Below are 17,639 nucleotides of genomic sequence, written 5' to 3'. Positions count from 1 at the left end.
GTGTAGATGTTGAAGCAGATGTCAGAATGACATTCTGTTTGTTACAGGTGCTGTGGTTACAGGTGTTGTTATTAACTAAGGTGATGTATGCACAGATTTAGGGGGAAAAGGAGTACCCTTGTGCATTTGTGTGTCTTACTAGTCGCATCCATAACTAGTAATTCTGTTTTTGTTACACGGGTTTAGGGGGAGGAGAAGTACCATTGTGCATGTGTGTATTACTAGTAACTAGCTAGTAATTGTGTTGCTTCTGCTGCTGTTTAAACTACTGTTATGTTGTTTAATTGCTGATAGTTTACCTTATGAACAAAAAGGACATATATATGTTTTAGCCAAAATTTGCCAAAGGGGGAGTTTGTTGATTCTTAGTGTTGGCAGCAATTTTGGTAAAACAAAGAGTGTTCACAAGATGTTATGTGTGATGTCTTAACATAAGATATCCTATGTACCTGGTGGAGTTCAAGAACATGTTCATGTAGGATTATTTCAAAATGTCATACACAAGGTCATGGCATGTGATATATGTGTACCTGCTGTAGCTTAAATGAAAAACATGTTCATGCAAGATTGTTTCAAGATGTCATACACAAGGTCATGGCATCTGATATGGTTGTACCTGCTGGAAGTTATAAAAGGAATTATGGAATTATGCAGGATTTTTCCAGGATGTCAGACCCGATGTCATGACATCCCGTACACAGAACATTCAGTGTGAATGTCTGGTGTTTTGTGATTGCATAATTAATGGCAATCTATGTATGATTGAAGATCTGATTTGCAGGCGCATTCAATCATGGATTACAACCTGATTTACTTATTTTCCAAGGAGATCTAACCAGCTGTTATGAAAAGATTTAATTGGAAAATAGATTTAGGGTTTTCAAGATGTCCAAGCCCAGCTGAAAGCTTCTATAAAAAGGGACTTAGAAAACCTGTTTTACAACACAACCAATACTGAGCGAAATATAGAGAGAGAGCTAGGGTTTATGTTTGTTTAGTCGTAAGACTTGTAAGCCATTCAAGTCATCTTTTGATGATTGAATTGGACTGATTTGTGATTGTAATTTGTCACTCTAAAGCTGTTAAGCAAGAGTGTGTGTCTACTTGATTAAAGCTGTGAAGCAAAATCAAGTGTGTGTCTTCTTGATCAAAGTTGTGAAGCAAGATCAATAGTGTGTCTTCTTGATTGAAACTGTGAAGTAAAATCAAGAGTGTGTTATTGAAAAGTATTTTCTTTTCTCAAGGGATTGTTGTTTAAGATCACAGGTGTGATTGTAGGGAAGTGAGTGGGTTCTCATATCTAAGAGTGCTTAGGTAGAAATTGCACGGGTAGAGATTAGGTGAGAAAGACTGTAACTTGTTGAAGTGTATGAAGAGTCTTTGAACTGATTCTATTTTAGTGAATTTCCTTCCTGGCTTGGTAGCCCCCAGATGTAGGTGAGTTGGACCGAACTGGGTTAACAATTGCTTGTGTATCTTTTGCATTACCTTTCTATATCTTTCTTCTGTTAGTGTAATTCAGATATTAGTGTCGTGACATTACATTCGACATCTCATATCTGATACCAGAATTTCAATTTGTGTTTTCAACTTAGACTTATTTTAATGAGTAGAAACTTTAGCCCTGTGCCATTGACTTTTAAAACATTTTCTTAAAATCAAACTTGTGAATAAACTTAATCATATTGACTTTAATTTCAAAATTTCAAAAAGAACTAACAACCTCATCTAATCCTTTTGGTTACCTTTTTCCTTTTTCTTTTAAACTTTTCAAAAGAAGGTATTTAGATTTGAGTTATCTTTCGTTGAGATATAATTCTTCCATTCCATGATATATTGATTATAAGTCTTTCCATTTATTAGGGGTTAGTGGCATACTTGTTGATTAAATCCAAGTTGGAACCCTCCCTCTTAAATGTTGAAAAGAATTCATTATCGGTGGATGTTTGGTTGAGTATTCTCCCATTGATAACAAAAGATCTTTAATCTTTTGTTAAAATTAATCCACCCATCTTTGAAATTTTTACCACGAACTATAGGGTTTTGATCCCTCATTTTCATGTTGGTACATAGGCATAAGACTTAAGGTCTTGTCAAACACAAAAATATAATTAATGAATTCTTTTCTCATCCCCACATTCAAATTTTACCAAACATCATTTCCAACTAAAACACTTGCACACAAAAAGGGCTCCCTAGGAGTACCAAGGACACTTTGGGTGCTAATACCTTCACTCTATGTAACCAACCCCCTTACCTGTAATCTCTGACATTTTATTATTTTTGATTTGAAAACTTCTTATCTTTGGGTTTTCTTCGTACTTTTCCCTTTTTCTTTGAAAACAATAAAATCGTGATGGCGACTCTGGTTTTATTAACGTTGAGTTAACCAATAACTTAATTGTCATGAATTTACCGCTATAACTAGTATGTTATTTATAAGAAAACTAACACACTAAAACGATTGACTTTTACACACAGACCCATCACACAAGCTAACTTAAACAATTGGGCATAACAAACTGGCCACATTCGACATGCTAACAATCCAAGCATATTTCGACTATAACATGTGAACAAACTTCGACGACATGCTAAGGTCATGTCGAATTGTCGAACCAAGAAGCTACTCTTCGACCATACTAGATTTCAATCCAATAGCCCACACATTCAATATGCCATAATGGTTAAATAGAGAAAGTGGTTGCATGCCAACCAATCATTACTAACACAATTTAACAAACTTTGACAACTCATCCTTCTAGAAAGCTTAAAAGGACAGATTAGGGAAAATAAGAAAATAAAGAAAAGACAAAGTTATTTGAATTATAAAATCCCATTACAAATTGTAACTTCTTCAAATGAAAAATAAAGGCATACTAACAACGTCTCGTCTTGATGAGGTGGATGGGTGACAAATGTTGGGATAATACTAGCTTCAATTAGGAGAGGACAACCTCACATCCCGATACCCTCTCAAACAACACATCTTTTATTAAATACTTAAAAAAGGGTATAACATGTTGGGCTGACCTTGCGATGATTTAAGATATCACAATCATCATTCCGTTTAACCTATGGATTCCTCTCTTGGAGTGGCCATTTTTATCAAGATGTTGAATTTCTTTTACATTGACTTTTATTCTCCTTTTGTTGTGATTAAAACCTAAGAACTTTCTTGCTCAAACCCCAAAAGTGAATGTTTATAGATTTAATCTCATTGATCTACGAACCTAACAAAAGACTTGTTTCAAATGGCTAGTTGATTTGACTCATTTTTAAACCAAATAAATTCTGAAGACGAAACATCTAATCATCTACAAAATATTGATTTGACTCATTTTTAAACCAAACAAATTATAAAGACTAAGGGCCTCTTTGAAAGGCTCTTCAAAAAATGTTTTTTTTTTAATTTAAAAACTAAAAACTTTAAAATTTGTTTGTTGAACTTATTTTTAAAATTTGTTTTTTAAAACTGTTTTCAATTTGCTATTTTTAAAGTTGAAGAAAACAAGAAATAGTTAAAACATGTTTTTAGTTTTCATTTTCAGTATTTCATCTTATTGAAAAAACACCGAAAACAGGATGTATTCATTTATGACATTTTAGTAAATAAATGGAAGTATATTATAAATAAATGTAATGTTGAAACTGATTTAGAAGTTGCCCCTCTACAACTTGTTTTTCTACAATAATTAATAACAAGCCATATTGAATAATAAAAAAAATAAACCATCATTATTGTTATAAATTTGTTATAAAAATGTTAGTTAAAATAGTTAAATTCTTTGATCAAATTTTGATGACAATGTAGTTGAACGTGATTTCTTAAAAGAATAACTAATATCAAATATCAAATTACTTTTAAATGTTATTTTAATTAAAACTTGCATAAAATTATTTTTTAATATTTATTTGAATACGCACACACTCGCGCATACACACACATACCTATATTGGACAAACCACAATGATCCTCAAACGATCACTCTCAAAACGATCACTCTCAAAAGATTATAATTCTTTCATAATTTTCTTAACACATGAGAATTATCATATAAATAATTACAGACAATCCAAGTCTCAAATATAGATAAGTGTGATATTATTCTCATTATTATTTCACTTACTAGCCTAAATACGTTATAGTGTTGTCGGCTTCCGCTAATTTATATATATATATATATATATATATATATATATATATATATAGATATATATATATATATATATATATATATATATATATATATATATATATGAAAGCGGACGTCCTATAATTTTAATTGGAGTCTCGTCCTTACTATCTCAAATTGAGAAGAGTTATTGTGCTTCTCGACGTCGCTAGGACCATCATCGTCCAAAGGTTTTTTAAACTCTAAATTTACTAAAAAAATTATTTTCAATCAACATTTTTCAAACATCCACAATTCATCTCTCCTCTTGTGTATGTAGTCTCATGTCCAAAAGAATGTGTCGTTATCTAAAATTAACAATTTAGATATATTTTATTTTTTTATCTCTCAAATATTAATTATTATATAATATATTATAAAAACCAAAGTTTAAAGTTATGACAAAAAAATGTAAAACAAATTATATATGTTTGATAGGTTTCAAAATAAAATTTTAAAATAATTTTATCAAACAAATTTTTATTTTTCCATTTGTAAAACTATTTTCAAAAACAAGACTATCAAATAGTTTTTTAAAAAAATTGTTCTTAAATACAGTTTTTAAAAAGTAATTTATAAAATAGTATTTAAAAACTAAAAAAACAAAACTAAATCAAACAAGTCCTAAACATCTATTGTAATCATCTACAAAAAAACATCACTAATTAACTAAAATCACGTAAACTAGTACTATTCACATAAGATACAAGTGATAATGACATAAATGAGTTGAATAAATCACCAAAATGAAGTCCATTGTTGCGCCCCAACAATACACAAATCAACAACAACCTATTAACAATACCACCAACCATATAAACAAAGACCACAACAATGGTACCATAATGATATTCAATAACAACATAACCTAGTGCTACAACTTACAAAACTAATAGGTTTCATTTTCTTGAGAAGACTTTAGCTGCTATGTGATTTATTAAGTCCAAAATAGTTGGATTTATCATTTGTATCTTAAATATATAATATTAGTTTTATGTGTTTTTAATTTATGATATTTTGTAGATGACAACAAAGGCTTTATCTTTGGATTTCATTTGTCTTGGACTACAAAGAGACAAGAACGACCTAATATCTAACTTTAAGCACTTTCAACATAATGTCCCTCAGTTGATTCAACGTAATGTCCCTCAGTTGTCATGCAATTGAGCTTTAACAATACTAGTAGTATTTGGGTTAGGTTACAATTTCAAAAATCTATTTTTTAATTAGCAAAATCCATAAATTAATTGAGCTTATTATGTGCACAATATTTCATGAATAATTAACTTATTGTTGTGAATTTTTAACAATATAATATTATAAATTCAAACCTGCTGGTTATCAGTGACATAACCAAAAAAGATACAACCTAAAAGTCAAAGAACCAAACCTTCCACCATTCACGTTAAGAGGTTGATAATATGAGCTGGTTTCTACCTTGCTTTACTGACACAGGAATCTAAGAATGAAGAAAAAGAAGCAAAAGTAGACAATAAAGCAAATACAAATTTTGCATAGTTTGGACAAAAGAACCTTTTACCCACTTGTGTTGTGAAGTCCCATTATTATCTTTTACCAACACAATCCCACTCTTTCTAATCTCAGAACTTCGGTACTAACAAGTTAAACCAGCTAGAACCTAAAGAAAATGGCTAGAGTAGGAGGCATTTTTGTTTGTCTCCTCATTGTTATCATGGATGTAGCAGCTGGGATTCTTGGCTTCGAAGCTGAAACAGCACAAAACAAGGTATGCATGCTTGAAGCCAACTATTTTTATTCTTGTTCTCATTGTGAAATATTCTATGTTAAACTGCAATGTGAGTAGTATTATTTTTAACAAAAACAGGTTAAGCATTTGAAGGTGTGGATATTTGAATGTAGAGAGCCAAGTCATGATGCTTTCATGCTGGGGTTGGGTGCAGCAGTGCTTTTGGGACTTTCTCATGTTATAGCCAACTTGTTAGGTGGCTGTAATTGTGTTTGTTCTCAACAAGAATTTGAGAAAGCTTCCTCCAATAAGCAACTCTCTGTCATTTGCCTTATTTTAACCTGGTACTTCATATATCTATGCATTTACGCAGCACGCGACAAACTTTTTATGAGACATTACTTAACTAAGGTTTAATCATGACAAATTTTGGCCGTGTGCATTAGTCCGTCTTCCACGGCCTCAAAGATGGTTTTGGAACACCCAATATTTTAATATCGGGATGAAATGATAGAACTATTTATCTATTCTCCTTTTGATTGTGTTTTTGATCAGGGTGGCGGCGGCAGCTGGATTATCAATGTTGGTGATAGGGTCCATGTCAAACAACAGGGCAGATGGTTCTTGTGGTTTGTCACACCATCACTTTCTGTCCATTGGGGGGATATCCTGTTTTGTCCATGGTTTATTCTGTGTTATATATTACATTTCTGCAACTGCCTCTACGGATTAGCATTTTTGTAACATTATAATAACATCTAGAAGTCACTTAGTTATTCTTGTATTAGTGCTTTTGGAGTATGTTTAGAAGAGTTTCTTACTTGTTGTAATGAGAAAAGGATTCAATCATATTAGATGTTCATCATATACGGATTTCTAGACCTTCTTGGGTGAACCTTTAAGACATATACTTAAAAGTCTCAGAGGTTTCTATAGTTGCAACATATTTTTAAATCTAAAGCTAATTTTGAATGTCTTTTTAGCATTTTTGTTCAAGTAGATATCTAATCATGTTTCTAAGAAAGAGAGCAAAATCTGATTACTATTGCCTTAGGCTGGACAACAATAAAATTCCTATAAATTTTAAAGATTAACAAGTGTAACAAATAGTTGAGCTCACAGATTTCATAATAGATTCACTTCATCAAATCATTTTTCAAACTCTTCTTCCTCCTCTGATTGATCTTCTCCAACCAACCACCACCACATGTCACTGCCACAGTGACCACCCAACCTCTACCACACAAGACCTCTCCATCTCACCACAAAATATCATTTTAATTATTGGAGACCTGTATTTTTAGTTTTATGTTCTTGAAACAACCAGAACAAAGAAAATGGCTAGAGTAGCTGGCATATTTGTTTGTCTCCTAATTGTAATCATGGATGTAGCAGCTGGGATTCTTGGTTTGGAGGCTGAAATTGCACAAAACAAGGTATGTCTACTGTATATGGATTTCTTGTTTTTTTTTTTTTTGAAATAACAAATGTTGGATCTTACTTGTTATTTTATAATTAAGAAGAAATCTGTTGTTGCAAGAAGAAATATGTATTATGTGCATTATGAAATTAATCTATGTTAAACTCTATATAGTACTTATTTTGTGTTTAAGAAAACAGGTTAAGCATTTGAACTTGTGGATATTTGAGTGCAGAAAGACAAGCCATGATGCCTACATGTTAGGATTGAGTGCAGCGGTGCTTTTGGGACTATCTCATGTTATAGCCAATTTGTTAGGTCGTTGTAATTGTGGTTGTTCTCGACAAGAATCTCAGAAAGCTTCCTTCAATAGGCAACTCTCTGTGGCTTGCCTTATTCTAACCTGGTATTTTTTTTATTAGTACTTCGCTGTTGAAATTTACTTGTGATTATATTAATTTTTATTATTACAAAAGGATCATTCTCTAAATATCTAACCCTTTTTATTTTCTCCTTTTGATTGTGATGTTGATCAGGTTGGTGGTGGCTGTTGGATTGTCCATGTTAGTGATAGGGTTTATGTCAAATAACAGGACACATAGTTCTTGTGGTTTCTCACACCATCACTTTCTGTCCATTGGTGGGATTTTATGTTTTGTTCATGGTTTATTATGTGTTATATATTACATTTCTGCCACTTCCTTCGTGGATTAGTATTTTGTAACATAATAGTAACATCTGGAAGTCACTCAGTTATTCCTATAATAGTGCTTTTGGAAGGTGGCTTTTTTATATGTTGCTGTGTAATATCTTTAGGGTATCTTTTGATTTAATATTTGGAAGAGTATTTTGAGATGTTTAGTCAGTGTATTTTTTATTTAATTTTTGGAATAATTTTTAGGTGTTTAGTTTCTTTAAAATTGAATCCATTATGTTGAATTGATTATGTCTCTATAATTGATTTTACTTGTAGTTTTTAAATTTAAACCTGAGTTTTACCTAAAAGTTTGTTGTTCTACTCGTTTTTATATAAATATATTTAAACATAAATCATTTTATCTTCAATTCACCTTTAACCAGAATCAATTATATAAATATAATGAAATTGATTTATGTCTTAATACAATAATATAGAATTAATTGTTATCTTTTAATGTTGTTAGGATAGTTTTTAACAAAATTGATTTTGAATGTACAATTACAAAAATGATAATAAATTTCGATACAAAGCAAATGATAATAAATTTCGATACAAAGCAAAAAGAGAAGAAATAATTGATGAAAATTAAGGAAGGGAAATAAGAAAAATTAAAAAAAGTTATAACAAATTAAATGTAGGATTGATTTTTACAAACCTCAAAAATTATGAATTGTAGCTTCAAAAAGAATTTCTTTTGGAGGAGGAGAATTGATTTTGGAGAAAAACTCAAACAAATAAAAAAAAATTCCAGGTTGAAGTGGCCCATAAATGCTTTTGGAGCTGGTAAAAGTCAATCCCAAATGTGTGTTAAGAAATAAGTATAAGTTATATTGATAAACAAATGTGAGTTCTAAGTCTTATATTATTTAAAAAAGTGAAGGTTGAATATGTGGTGTCTCTCTCACTTGTTTGGGTGAGTCTTTAACCTTTATGTGAGTGTTTGATCCAATGTGATGCTTCCCCCTCATAATGACCCATCAATGGTATCAGAGTCGATAGTTCGAGTAAGGGACGGACTCCTTGTGTTGAAAGTCTTTATGACATGGTGGTTATGCGACCTGTTCCGTTGAAGTGCCCATGAAGAGATAAGGGTGTCCCTCAATGGCGCTACAAGCATGGGGATGAAAAAACTTCCACTTGAGGGGACCGTAGTGGATGGATTCACACTTGAAGAGAAGATTATTGAGAAACAAGTGTGAGTTATGTTGAGAAACGAGTGTGAATTCTAAGTCCCACATTTCTTAGAAAAATGGAGATTGAGCAATTTATAAGTAACATGACTCATACATCTATCACCTTAAGGTTTTGGAAAAATATGCATTTTATAAGTAAGAGGACTCATACTTATCACCTTAAAGTTTTGGGAAAATATATGATGTCTCTCTCACTTGTTTGGATGAATCTTTGATCTTTAGGTGTGTTTGATCAAATGTGATGCTTCCCCCTCGTGATGATCCATCAACATGCACTTAGTGTATGTTTGGTTTAGTTTTTGGAAGATGCAAAGCTGTCCTAGAGGTGTATAATTGATTTTGGAATGTGTTATGGATCACCCAAAGGGCCCAAACAACTACGACAAATATGTCTCAAGCCCACCACTTTATTCGACCCAACACATAAAAATAGTTAATATGATATGAGAAGGTACACACTCTGATCTCCAATTTCACTCTAATCATCTTGAATCTTGAATTGATTTTGGTGTTGAAGTACTAACCACGCAGGTTCATCCCGTGTCGCCGTAAAGGATATCGAAACCACCGTCCAAAATAATAGTTTTTCGTGTTTCATCATTTTGGGTTCCTTCGTGAAGGTTAAACATCCATTTCTAGTTTCCTTTGCATAATGTTATCCAAAAACAAACCACTTTATATTTAACTAACTTTTAACCAAAATTAATTTTACGGAATCAATTCATTTAGAATTAATTTTTTTCACCACAAATCCAAACATATATGCTCAGAAGACTTTCATAATTCTTGTACTGAGAATAAAATTCCATCGTATAACTTAAGTGGTAGTGGCTTCTATAAGGATCTTAGAATGGAACAATTTTTTGTGTGAATACGTTGAGTCGGGGAAGCTGATTTGGTCATAGATCTTTCGAAAGAGGAAGATATGTTGTATTAGTAACACCTTGGTACCAGAGAGTTGCTCCCACGGCGCCTGCCTCTATTACTCCTAAGGAGATCGTAGAGTTTCCCCTCTCATCATTGTGATGATACCGTCTACACATAAATCTTGTTAGAGACTTCTGATTTTGTATAAGACTAACAATGAGATTTCCTTATGTATCTCCTAGATTTATGCATGGGATAAGGGGATATATGATGGTAATGGTTAGGAATTAGTGAATGATGAGGAGTGAAAAGGGTCATTTCTTAAGGCTTGATAAACGCTCGTTCGTGTGAGATATGTTATCACAAATTGCTTTGAAAAGTGTTATTATATTTTACATCGGTTAGGATGTCGCTTGGATTGGGTCTCCACAATAGTACTCAAGTCTATTATTTAATGAGGAACACCACAATAAGTATATTTTAGAACTAACATTGATCAGTATCACTATACAGATCATGGTAAAAAAGATATACACATTAGTATATTTCCTTAAATTCAGAAATCAGAGGCAATTTATATCACACAGTAAATTCATTATCATGCTAAGCTTCTCTATTCGTTAACTTTTGCTTAGCAGTCACATAAAACTCTCACCATCATCATCCCTTAAACTCATCCTTCTAATTACCATCTTCGTCGTCATCTGAGCTAGAATAATCCACTCTTCGCCCTGCAATAGCCGGAAACAATCGCCTATGTACATCAGAAGACTGCCCCTGCGGCAACTGAGACCGTTGGCGTGCATCCGGAGAAGACGGAACTGACACTGCCGGTGACGGAGTCTCTTTCTTATTGGAAGCCTTCAAAGACTTCAATGTAGCTTCTTTCACTTCCTTGCAAACCTTATCCAATATTATCAAAAAATCGCGCACGATCAAAAACAAACGCAGCCCTTCATCTTTCCCTGAATTCCCATGAAAGTAATCTGCTGTACTCTTAACCAACCCCATTATCCTCTTCTCTTCTTCAACAAGCAACGTCACCTCTCCTTTCGCATGATCCATAAACCTCTCTAAACAGATTTGAAACTCACTCTCTTCTTCCAAATTCTTAAGATCAGTGTTCAAAAAGTCCCGGCTCTTAACCAACGATTGACCGATTTTCGAAACCGCGTTACTCAATGCATCACCGTCTATTAGTGCTGCTTTTCTAACATCTTCAAGTTCATTGTTCAAGCTTGAAACTACTTGAAGTCCAAGGCTACGATAGTGCTCTTCTGATTCTTCGTTTTCGTAATCTGCATCCGCCGTTGCTACGCTTGAAAGGCTTCTGCTTGCTCTTTCCGTTCTTACTGCTCTTATTCCTTCCGAACGTATAATTTCTTGAACCACAAAGTGTAATAGTGTTGTTTTTCCATCTGTCCCTTTTACGTCCGAGAGTTTTAAAAGTGTGTCGAGCCTAAATGCTTGAGCTCCACCGCGATATGTACCATCGTTCATTCGGTTTCCCGTTTTGAGTACTGCTTCTAGTAGTTTTAAGAATAACCTGCTTTTTCTCAGTTTATCGCAAGCAACCTGCCATTCATAAAATGCAATAGTATAATTAAAATCAAAATCCTTCAAAATAGTTAGCATGAGAGTACAACCATCAAGATTTAAAATACATTTGTAGGAGTTTGAGTGATTACCTCTAGTGTTGCAAAGGAATCCTTGATGCTTGAGGACTCTTCTCGAAGAATCAACATGAACATGAGAGCTTCGAGACGTTTGAAAGCAAATGGAATGTCAACCAGTACTTTTAGAAACCTCTCAGCTGGACCTAGTTGAGATAGTTCTCCAGAGAATAACCTAAGTTTCAGTTCCTCTTCTTGTGTAGGTGCCATTTTCAACATTGTTTGGATGAGCTCCACAGGAATCTCGTTACCTGATTCAATCAATAATACTCTAATGAGTTGTTTTTTTAATGTTTTTCAATGCTATAATTGAGAAAGCAAGCAAAACTTGTTGCTTTAGGATCAGAGCATAGTTCTAAATTAGAGTCAGCAACCGAAATTGCAGCTGCAATATGATTTTTTGAGGTCTCCGCAACTGCAATCACGGCTACATTGTCTGCATTTATCCGGATTTTACTGCAATTTAAGGATCAGTGTAACCGCGACGACAATTTAAAACCAGGGGAACTTTTTTATGAATCTAAGTCCAATATGTGAGTCCTAAACCTCAGACATTCATGAAACAGTGATCATAGTGAAAGTATATCATATATATTATTATCACGGTACCTTCGTTTAGTGCATCGACGACTTCTTCTGTTGTAACATTCAGAGCACGTAACAGAATTGATAAATTCTGTGCTTTCTTAGGGTCAATAATCTGAATATAATGTACTGAAGTATCTACAGAAGGTGAATCTTTTCTACGATCATTTTTATTCTGGTTGGCGCAACCAAATAAAGACTCCATCATTTCTTCATTGAACCTGTTAAGTAGTCATAAAGGTCATTGCAATCTTATTGAGCCTTTTTTGGATAAATAGCTAAATTAAGCGCTTATATCATAAGAGATTATCATGTAAGTGTCTATAGATAAGCTATTCTTGAGAGATTGTGGAAATGACATGAAAAACAGCTTATAGACATGTTCATAAGCTGTTTTCATACGATTTTCAAACAATTTTGCAAGTGCTTATGCCAGGAGATAAGCTCGAACAAATAAATCCAAACATGTTTGTGTGCGAATGAAAATTTGATATTTGAGAAGAGTTAGTGTTCTTACACAAATGACCCTGCATTGATCTCATGCCACACCATTGATTGATCAGGTTTTGCATTAACCTTGTCCCAAAAGAACGGCTTTAGTTTAGGCTTTGGAGCATCACCTTCAGTAGAACTTCCTTGTTTTAGCGGTCCAAGAGGTATACCTATGTTTTTACCAGCCATTGGTTTGGGGGGAGGAGCAGGTGGTGGATGGCTGGATTTTGGAGGCGGTGGAGGACGAGGAGCAAGCACGGGTGGCTGTGGAGGAGGAGGTGGCGGTGGGCCAGGAGGCGGAGGGGCTGGTATTCTAGAAGAAGTTGATGTTACTTGTCCCACATCTTCTGACGTTGATGTTTCAGCCAGTGTGATATTGTTATCATCTCGGCCCTTCATGGACCACTTTCTTCCACTAGATGAACTCTTTCCTTTGTTAATAATAACACCAGTTTCTTCTGTATTAGTATCTCCTAAACGAACAATCATCTGGGGACCTGAAGTAATAACAAGTAAAATATGTGGCTCGAGTTATAAGCTCTCTAAATATACACCTACTTACAATTTCAAGAACCAGTTTGTAAGTTTAGTCATGATATATATATACTATGTCGACAAAATTTGCATGAATATATATAAGCATACCTCCAGAATAATCATTTGAGGTTAATATGAGCAAATGGTTGTCCTCTCTCTCCACTTTACCGGTTTTGGCCTCGCGATAGCACAGCGACAATCCTATCAAGACTACGATTCCTGATACAGATGCAGCTAAAATAATTGCTTTTTTCTTTTCCTCATCATGTTTAAATGAAGGCGGCGAAGTTATCGGAACACTTGCTATATGAGATGGAGGAGCATATTGTCTCGGAGACGGTGGTAACGGTGCCAAATTATCTGGAGGGAGTGGTAAATACGGGATTCCAGTACTAGGAACAGGAACAGGAGTAGTACTAGGAACAGGAACAGGAGTAGTACTAGGATTAGGAACAGGAACAGGAGTAGGTGACGGTGTTGAAGAAATTGTTGGTGTTGAAAGACGAATTGGCGCTACCAATGAATGCTCGGGGGATGGACTATTAGCACTAGACCTTGGTGACAATGGTGACAATGGTGATATATGATCAAGTGGTGTTTCTGCGATTGAATTTGTTCGATGACGATGATGATGATGATGATGATGATGATGAAGAAGAAGATTATGATGAAGATGATGATAATCGATTTTTAAAGCCAAGGTTGATCTAGAATGTTTTGTTAGCAAGAATCTTGAAGACGCTCTTGATTTAGAAATAGGTGCTGGAGGAGTAGCACTTGTTCTTATGCAATCCAAAACTTTTTTTTTCTTATGGATGTCACTGCTTCCTTCCAATGGATGCAAGTTGATGCCTTTAACATCATTGTTCTTCTCTGTCAATTCTTTCCTGCAATGTTTCCACACATTCTTCGCCTGTATCAACCAAATGAGAGAATAGTACTTTACAATATATTTCAAAACGTTTAACATATATGTTCCGTGATTCCACAAAAAGCACTGATATAGACACGGACAGAGACATCAATACTCACATATAGACAGAGCAGTAATAATTGGAAAAAACAAAAGTGATTGTATGTAATTGCAAATGTGTGTCATGTCGGTGAGGTGACAAACACAAACATGAGACACCTTTAATATAAAGTATTGGTGCAACACTCCACGAGCAATGTATATAAGTCATAAAGACGTGTGTAATTTAGCTTAAAATTTTATACTACTTCTACTGTCATGATTCATCCTGAAATTGAAATAATAGGAGAGGCATGTTTATTGGTTTTAATCAATCATTAACAACATAGACAATAGACATTCTAATTTAAAGAAAAATTAACAAAATTCAAGTCCTTGGATTTGTTATAGAAATGGATATTTTCTACATAGGCATCACATGTTTATCGGGTGTCAACTGTGTGATAAGAGTTTGACCTATTAGGCTCGAATGACGGAGTTTGAACCCTCTCAAAAACAAACCTAAAATGGTCACTACCATCATTTTAATTAATAATACATCCTAGGAGTTACACAACATGTGTGAAGTACATTTGAGTGAGTTCAATATTCTTTTAAGATTTATAGAGCAGAGAAAGCACACATGAATTATCAACCAGACATGGCTGGCAGCAGTCAGATAGGCAAAAACTAGGAAAACCAAACATAAAAATATCACAAGTATTAGTATAAAAGAAAAAACTCTGATGTATATGTTAATGTAACACTGACACCTCTGAAACATGACATTAATTTATTCATTTTGTGTCAACTTGTTGTTCTATTGTATGTGCTTCATATATATAAGTACCTGTTTTCCATGAATATTGAGGAAAGGTGAGGAAACAGGAGCATCTGTATATAGGTCATCTTCTTTCCCCTCTGAACTCCCATGAGCCAAAGCACAAAGGAGAATGACATAAATAACCGCACAACCGGTTCTTGTCAATTCCATTGCTTCTAAATTCACCAACACAACCCAATAATTCCTTGTTCATGTCTCATTGAACTTTTAAATTCCTTCCAATTCTGGAAAACCCTTTACGTTCCAAATAATTATATCAAAACTTCACAAATCACTAAATTTTTCCAAAATCCCACGAATGTTGAAAATTCCACGGGATCTTAGAAACACAATTCTCTCTGTAACAATGCTGTTACAATTATGAATAATGAATAGGGAGAGATTTAGAATAATGTATGATAATACAAATGTAACGCCACCACGAACGTTACGTGAAGAGAATGAATCAATTCATGCAAAGGTGTAGTAAAAACAAAACAAGGGTTGAATTGAATCTTAAGGTTGAGGGTTTAATGTTTGTTTATTAATTTGAAAAAGCAACGCAATAATTTGTGTCGTTGAGAAACAGATGATACGAAAGTCTGTATGTTGTGTCGTTGAGAAACGGATGATACGAAAGTTTGTATGATGTGCTGGGTGTCGATGAGAGGGAGCTTCAGAGGAGAGAGAAAAACAACGATGCATTGAAAAGTAAAATCTAAAAGGGACGTGGGGAGGACAATGTGGGACACCTGTGATGTCATGTCTTTAAAACTTATTTTGCTATTATACCCCCAAAACATGTGTTTATACTGAGAGTGGACAAATTTGAACAACCAAATTATAATCGACCACCCTATGTTTTTCTTGTGCAAATGAATTGGGTCAGGTGGGATGTTGGCTTGATCCAATTGTTTAATTTAAATAGTATAAAATTATTTCATTTGAGTTCAGATGATTATTTTGTATCCGTCAAAATCGAATTCGACGAATCTAACTAATATATATATTTTTTTTTATAACTATAAGGGTGAATCATTATAAAAATGGGTTTAAGTTAATATCATTTTTATAATTTAATAGGGACATTGTGCACAAGAATATAAAACATGCAATATGAAACTTTAATTGTTATTTAGTTTGTGGTTTAAAATATAATAATGAATAAATAAATGTCAAATGACATTGGAAATGTTACCGCATAATAATAATTTTTTGGTAAAATTATACCAGGATCCTTTAAATTATTTAATTGTAATATGTTGACACTTTAATTTTTTTTTGTTGCTACAAGTCAATCCTTTAAGTTACCTAAGGTCTACAATGTTGTCCTTTTTTAAAGATTTTGTCCTAAAAATACATATTTGGCATTAACGTTGGTGAGGTGGCACTAAGGATGTTGACATGAATTTTTTTATTTACCTTTAAATAATTATCGAAAAATATTTTCTCTTCTTCTTTTTCCCCCACACTCAACAACAACAATGGATTTATATGTGATAACATAAGCAACACCACCATCTAAATCTATTCCTTCCTCTTTTCTCCTCTTCCCTGACACTCAATAACAACCCCTCAATGATGAAACATAAGCTTTTGAACTATGTGCTAAATTCTGTTATGGAGTTTCAATCAACACCGGTGCTCATAATTCTTTCCTTTCACTTTGTGCTGCTAAGCTCCTCTAAATGAATGAGTCTATTGAGAGGGGAAACTTTGTAGGTAAACTTGAATCTTTCTTCAGTTCTTGCATTCTCGGAGGTTGGAAAGACTCGGTTTCGACGTTGCAGGTAAAACAAATCAATACCATAAAACTTCCTTTGAATAATATTTTCTACTTTTGAATCATTTTTGATATTTTAGGTTGAAGGAATAACTGAAAGGTCAAGACTGTTTGTCTTTCGATCCAACAAGCATTTCTGCGTTCAGGTGATTGATGACACCAAGATGCATACACTTGCTTCATCTTCCACAATGCAGAAGAAAATTGTTGAAGAGACCAATTACACCTCTGGCCCTACAATTATAAGTTTCTGAGACGTTGTTCCGGTTTGTTGTTACAATAAGTTCAACCAATTAGTGTAAGTTTGAATACCTATAAGACACCATTGAAGGTTTCCTAGGAGCACTACCCGCACATAATTGTGTTGCATATACCAAAACTGTATGTATTTTTAATATTCTTTTAGTCAATATTGTTAAAGCTACATGGTACGTAGTTCCAAGAGATTTACAATATTCTTTATTGTAATTTTTCATATCATTTGCATTTGTTGTCATGATTAGCTTCATTTAAAGTGAAAATACTCGTAACAATGTTAAAAATAATACCATGCAAAAGTTATGTAACTATTACAGAATTGATCTTGTGAAAATGAAAATGATGGAGTTTCACACACATGGTATAACCATTAAAGAGATTGAAAAGGTTCTTCACATAATTCCAATATGTCTCATGGAACATAACTTTAAGGCTTTATTGAAAATAATAGTACAACGACTAATTCCACATCA

General features: G+C 33.6%; 3 protein-coding genes across 3 annotated transcripts; 2 read left to right on the top strand and 1 right to left on the bottom strand.

Annotated features, from left to right (window-relative positions):
- Positions 1-5,515: 5,515 nt before the first annotated feature.
- LOC127106952 (protein VASCULATURE COMPLEXITY AND CONNECTIVITY) lies at positions 5,516-6,750 on the top strand. The gene is made up of 3 exons (XM_051044246.1): positions 5,516-5,922; positions 6,022-6,227; positions 6,439-6,750. The coding sequence occupies exons 1-3, from the start codon at positions 5,824-5,826 to the stop codon at positions 6,614-6,616; spliced, it is 483 nt and encodes a 160-aa protein (XP_050900203.1). The 5' UTR covers positions 5,516-5,823; the 3' UTR covers positions 6,617-6,750.
- A 234-nt stretch (positions 6,751-6,984) lies between these two features.
- On the top strand, positions 6,985-8,164 carry LOC127106953 (protein VASCULATURE COMPLEXITY AND CONNECTIVITY). The gene is made up of 3 exons (XM_051044247.1): positions 6,985-7,319; positions 7,504-7,709; positions 7,840-8,164. Exons 1-3 carry the CDS (start codon positions 7,221-7,223, stop codon positions 8,015-8,017), a joined length of 483 nt encoding a protein of 160 aa, XP_050900204.1. The 5' UTR covers positions 6,985-7,220; the 3' UTR covers positions 8,018-8,164.
- A 2,431-nt stretch (positions 8,165-10,595) lies between these two features.
- LOC127107279 (formin-like protein 3) lies at positions 10,596-15,832 on the bottom strand. The gene is made up of 6 exons (XM_051044573.1): positions 15,153-15,832; positions 13,459-14,263; positions 12,839-13,310; positions 12,346-12,542; positions 11,752-11,987; positions 10,596-11,638 (listed from the first exon to the last, which is right to left on the bottom strand). The coding sequence occupies exons 1-6, from the start codon at positions 15,294-15,296 to the stop codon at positions 10,745-10,747; spliced, it is 2,748 nt and encodes a 915-aa protein (XP_050900530.1). The 5' UTR covers positions 15,297-15,832; the 3' UTR covers positions 10,596-10,744.
- Between the last annotated feature and the right edge of the window lie 1,807 nt (positions 15,833-17,639).

The sequence above is a fragment of the Lathyrus oleraceus genome, chromosome 7 (assembly GCF_024323335.1).
Source record: "Lathyrus oleraceus cultivar Zhongwan6 chromosome 7, CAAS_Psat_ZW6_1.0, whole genome shotgun sequence".
Lineage (NCBI taxonomy): Eukaryota > Viridiplantae > Streptophyta > Magnoliopsida > Fabales > Fabaceae > Lathyrus > Lathyrus oleraceus.
The sequence above is the reverse complement of the archived record's forward strand: the minus strand, read 5'-3'. Positions and strand labels throughout refer to the sequence as shown.